The sequence below is a fragment of the Saccostrea echinata genome, unplaced genomic scaffold, assembly GCF_033153115.1.
Source record: "Saccostrea echinata isolate AGI-Se365-2 ecotype Australia unplaced genomic scaffold, CSIRO_AGI_Sech_v1 ptg000001l, whole genome shotgun sequence".
NCBI lineage: Eukaryota > Metazoa > Mollusca > Bivalvia > Ostreida > Ostreidae > Saccostrea > Saccostrea echinata.
The window spans coordinates 4,341,313-4,347,236 of record NW_026889750.1 but is presented as its reverse complement, the minus strand read 5'-3'; the positions used below and the strand labels follow the sequence as shown (position 1 = coordinate 4,347,236).

The following is a 5,924-nucleotide window of genomic DNA, read 5'->3' as shown; positions in this document are numbered from 1 at the left end:
GTCCCCGTGCAGCCGGGAGATCCTGTTTTTAATCACACAGTTACCGTCCGAGTTCGGATTCTCGACATCTATGGGGATTATGGAATATATTCTTCAAATATAAGAGTACTATTTTTATTACATTATTTTTTGTCCTTTTTATCCACAAAATATTTGCTTAGATTGATTAAACTCGGACCCCCACTCTTTAAAAATGATCTTACTCCTATACAAGGCATTCTTTTAGTTAACAAGTATATATATGAAGTGTAATGCTTTACTTATGCAGGTTATACAACCTTCCAACTCTCAGCCTGAAGATGTAGATGATATTTCAACAATTGAGTCTTCGTTTCAAAACTTTGATTCAAAGTTCAACAATTACAATCTGTCAGGGAATGACATGCATACCTTGAGTTTATTAGGAGCTGTTGGAGCCGGTTTCAAGCAATTCCCGTTTGTAAGTACTGGATTTCTTGACTTCTAGTGTACCAAGTATGTCTTAAAGATATGGTTAGAACGTCGTGGAAGAGTGTTTTGAAAGGAAAGGGTCAGATTCAAGGATACTATTTTCATATTTTTAAATATTTTTTTAACTTGTATTTTTTTTTTAAAGATTGAGAATACAACAACTGAAGAAGAAGTAAAAGGTGATATAGAGTCCATTAACATCGACACTTCCGGAGGGGGACCTGTGTTTCTTGTTTATCAACAGGTAGACTGTAAAAACATAAAATACATGCACTTCATATTGTTGTTTACTTTTTCACAAATCCTCACAAGCATTTTTTTTTCAAAAACAGAAAACTGAGAAGCTTCTTCAACTAGTCAAAAGTGTTGTTACCCCTGGCTGTGCAAATTCTATCGACAGATTCAAATTAACAGACATGCAAAAGATTTTTAGCACCTTGGATTCTCTGACTCGCTTTGAACCGTATTTGTCCTTGGAGGGAGTGGTTTGTATAAATCAAATCGGAAATTTGCCAGACTTTAAAAATATCTGTCAAATCGGTTGAGTTGACTGATAACATAAATTTTTCTAGTGAAAATGAGAGGTAATTCATAATTCTGAATATTTCATAATTGTCTAATTAAATGTTAATAATTTATTATCAATGAATTGATAAAATTAAGTCTATTTCAAACAGAACATAACGGTAGACATTGTCGACACAGTAATTGACTGTTTGGAATATGGTAGCAGAAGAACTCCTCTATCTGCAAGCACAGTTGAAGGTTTAACAGACATTGCTAATGGTAAGGCTCTACGCTGTATTCGAATTTGGGAGACCTCCAATATAAAAACAGTTTTTCTCGCTTGTTTAAATTTTTTTTTAATTTGTTCAAGTTTGTTTTTCTTCTTGGACAAAATCTTAAAATTTCTCCAAATTTATTTTACTACAAGAAAATCTTTCAACTTATGTCTCATTAGAAAAGTTTAAAATGTAAATGAGAGCTAAATATGCAAAAATAAGAAGAGAACAATTTCTGTACATCGTATTTTTGTAATTTCTTAAAAGCATTTTTAAAAGGGCACTATTCTCAAAAAAATTATGGAATAATCACCAAATGTTCATGCTAGTTTATCACCGTGTATTGGACAATGTCTTGAACAAGATGCTACCTCGGAAGCTGCAAGACTTGGATGTCGAGCTTTCCGAAGACAATATAAGAGCGGAAATCATGTTGCATGTCAAATTCTTCCTACAAGAAACCAGTCTATTAAAACAAAATCAAGGCAACATAACTTTAGACTACCAAAGCATTAATAGACAAGTCGATTTTATTTATCGAATACGAGCACATGGGCGACAGTTTCAACTTCAGCAGAGAGAAACCGTATGTAATTAATTATATTTACAATAAAGCAATATCTTATCTTTATAAAATTGCCTGTTCAACATTAAAAAAATTGTCTTTCTTAAATGGGTAGATAAATTTTAAAGTAGTTTTTACTAATCAATTTCATGTAGGAAAATCACAATTGTCAATAGAGATTACTTTTAATTGTTCATCTCTGTTTGATAGCCACAGTATTAAATGAAAGAAATACTATTTATAATTATTTCTTAATGATCTATATATTATGTAATATATTATATATCGGAAGTGTTTTTATTCATTCTCACAATTATTTCAGGCAAGAAGATGTATCCCGATTATAAAACGAATTCAGTCAGTCTTTCTAAATGTCATGCAAAAAACTATTGTTTTGGGCGAGCGACTTCATTTCAATGCTATTCGTGTATTAGAAATAATGTTAAGGAAGGCCTCCTTAAACGATCTTGCAAATGCCCCGGATGAGTTTTTTGGAGGTGTACATGAAGTGAATGGCTCAGACAACTACGCATCCTACTTGGAATTATCAGTATTTTCTGACATTTATACATCTCTTTTTTAATTTATGCGTTAAATTTAATGTTAACAATATATAACTATGATAAAAAAAATATTGGCGTAAAGAACTATATACGGTAAGGGCGTATTCCTGCCCCCATAATAGTCAAATTTTGAAAATCTCTTGAAATGAGAAAAAGTGCATATATTGTATAAAATAATCCAATTTAATACAATATATAATGAAATTGGAAAAATTAGTTGGCTTTTCTTGTCTCTGTGACGTCACAAACTATTTGGATTTCCGTTATTTTTAAAATAGAGGCCAAAATGTACAGAGTTTGTTCAATTTTGACTATAGTATTTATAGAGCGCAAGCTTGCTCAGGTACCATATTCACACATTTCATTGATATTATCATTCTACTTATTATATCAAAAGATCTAGTCTGAGCAGACCTGCGCTCGATAATTTCCAATCAAAATACCGACGTAAAATACACTATTTTCTCTCAAAATCATTGCAATTTGGAATTTACGTCATTTTATTGACGTCATATCTAACTAATGATGTCATAGTTGATAAAAATATTTAATGCTTTGAAGTCTGCAAATATCCACCTGGTTTAGAACATAATTAAAGATTTCTCCATCAAAGTTTTATTTTGGGGGCAGATACTGGCCACTACAGAATATAGTCCTTTGGAATTGTTTTAGTCAAATTGAAAATAGTTTTAAGGTTTATAAACCCTCTGCTCACTCATATAAAATGTATCTTTAACTCTTATGATTTTCCAAAGGAAATGTATATGCTAAGTAAAATACAAACAATTATAGCATGGCTTGCGGGACAAAATTGGAGAAAAAAGACACTTAAACTTTACAAATTTATAAAGGAATACTAGACATTTATGTCATTAAGAATTATATCTCAAATCAGATGTACCTTAAAAGAAAGTTAAGTCAACAAAAAGAGTCATATCCATTTTTTGATAATTCAAATAGTGTTTACATTTAGGTGACTAACTACTTAAGAAACCCTTACATATATGGAGAAAACGCAACCAAGGCAATCTCTTCAGTTCCGGTGATGGTTATCCCCCAGAACATAACTGTGGACACCAATATTCCGAATAAAGGAAACCTGGAATTCAAGAGATATATCCCTCTTATCAATCCGCAATATCCAGAACCGATGATTTATTTTACTTTTGAGATGATAAGTGAAAGAGATGCAGTACTTACTTACATAAAACCTGATGGATTTGATTTTTTGAACCACCAAAAGGTGCCTTTATATTCGTTTTACTTTAGTTCAGCTACATTTCCAACATCCAGTGCTTTTGATTACAAAAAGGTCCTGAGTGTTAGAGATTGGACAAAATATGGATTTAAAGTGTTTCTTCCCGGAGGTATATGTGGAAAAGGACTTTGTTATCTAGGCGTAAAACCCCTCACAGGTAAATGATACGGTTACTGCACATAAGCAATTTTGTGAGTACAATAATCCTGAATGAAAATATGTTTTAGGCATATTTAACACTTTCATATTCTTAATATTACATATTTTAATGATGAATTAATACGAATACTAAACTGAGGAATTTGCAAATTAAAAAAAAATGACTTTGGAGCGTTCTCGTTGTCGAATAGTTCAAATATTGTTATCAAATAAAAATAATTATAAAGACGTGAAAAGAAAAAGGAAAACTATTTGTTTAGAGAATAGTTTCGAGAGTAATAATGAAAAAGGTAAAGAGTTTTGATTGATCGAATTTACTTTCAAATTTGTTTTTAGCTCCCGACCCCGATGATTTCTCGGGATCTAGAAAAAGACGAGCAGCAGAACCTTTAGCAACTGTCGGTCCACCAGAGAGCACAACCTTAATTGTTAACTCTTCGGAATTTATTCCAATTGAGGCAAACTTTAGCATGCTATTTACAACTACAGGATGTCGAACCTGGGAAAACGGAAACGACTCCTGGACAATGGAAGGGTGTCAGGTACTTGTAACAATTGCTTACTGTGTTCCATGTAAAGGTATTTTATAAAATTAGTTTGATAAACTACTGATCCAACTTTATTAAACATCCTTCTGTTTGTTAAATCTCTTCAAATCTTTGTTCACAGCAACTGTAAATTAAATTTCAGTCACATTTAGCACATTTTTTTTTTCAATATCTTCATGTTAGTATAAGTAGTACATTTCGGAAGAGACTTTATATTTTGGTGTCTATTTCTCACACAAATCAACCAATACTCACTTTTATCTCTCAGAACTCTATCATGCACAACAAACAAACGACAATCGAAACGATAAACTTACCAATTATGAATTACCCATGCTTGCTTATCTTCTCTCTCTCTAACTAATCAAAATGTCACTCCTGGGAATCAGAGCTACAACGCCTGCATCGTGCACCTGCAACCCTATCAGACCGTTCATACCACTGTTCTAACTTTCTCATTTTTGTAATTAACTAACACCGGGGGATTGCTCTGTACCTCCCGTCTTAAGTGTGGCGATCCGACACACACTATAATGTGTCCATGACAACATTGCACTTACAAACTTTTTAATTTATTCTACCTCATCGTCACTAAATGCAAAACATATTTGATCTTTTCTAACATCCCATTTAGTCATACCCTCACGCTCTTTTTCACCCAGAATAGGGCTCAAGACACTTTCAATTCATTGACACAGCCATATTCTATCTTACAGTCCTTACTGACCTCTATACCATTTAATTTAACCATCTTTCAAACCACCCTCTGCTTGTCTAATTGCAGAACGAAATAAAACATTCTCATACTGTACGTGTACATAAATTGGCGTATTCAAAATTTAGCGCAATCACTGGGTATGGAGTTGTTGGTGAAATCGTGAATTAGCGCTATACATGTTCGTGCCGTATATTGTATTTAAAAATGATTTCTTAGCGGTATTCATGAATTAGCTCATCGTTGTCTGCGCCAAAGCCGCTAAAATATGGAGCCCGCTTTTTTAAGTACACATACAGTATATGCCCAGTCTCTCAGAATATCAAATATAATATACAACTGTATAGGGAATTTCTATGATACAATTATGATCTGTATTTTTACCAATTCTAAAAGTCGATATAGTCGCCCATAGCTGAGGAAATAATCACTCCCTGAACTGCTTTCTTTGCAACTCAGTTCTTCACTGACAATCGTCAAGCTGGATCAAGTATCACTCATCATGAACACCTTTGAATTATAAGCACTTCTTCCAGTTTTGGCGGAACAAAACTTAAGGATTCAAATGACAAGCATTTCCTCCAATTTTGGCAGAACAAAATTGATGAGTTAAATGACGACATAGTTTTCATACACATTTTTCACACAATTTCACTCTTTACAGAGTCGCCCGCGTGGCGCAGTGGTTAGAGCGTCTGCTCAAGAGTCGCGGAGTGAGGAGTTGATCCTTACGTCGCGGGTTCGAATCCACTGCGGGACGTGGTGACCGGTCCTTGGGATGAGACCGTATAAACCGAAGTCCCGAGTCGCAGTAGGTGTTGGCACGAAAAAAGATCCCTCACTGCTCAACGGCCTCAAGTGCCGAGTATAGATATAAATTTGCA

At 33.7% G+C, this 5,924-nt stretch overlaps 1 protein-coding gene across 1 annotated transcript; it reads left to right on the top strand.

Annotated features, from left to right (window-relative positions):
* Positions 1 to 262: 262 nt before the first annotated feature.
* Positions 263 to 1,832, top strand: LOC133181815 (uncharacterized). Its single transcript, XM_061316440.1, has 5 exons — positions 263 to 439; positions 596 to 694; positions 783 to 935; positions 1,128 to 1,236; positions 1,562 to 1,832. The coding sequence occupies exons 1-5, from the start codon at positions 263 to 265 to the stop codon at positions 1,828 to 1,830; spliced, it is 807 nt and encodes a 268-aa protein (XP_061172424.1). The 3' UTR covers positions 1,831 to 1,832.
* The last annotated feature ends 4,092 nt before the right edge of the window (positions 1,833 to 5,924 follow it).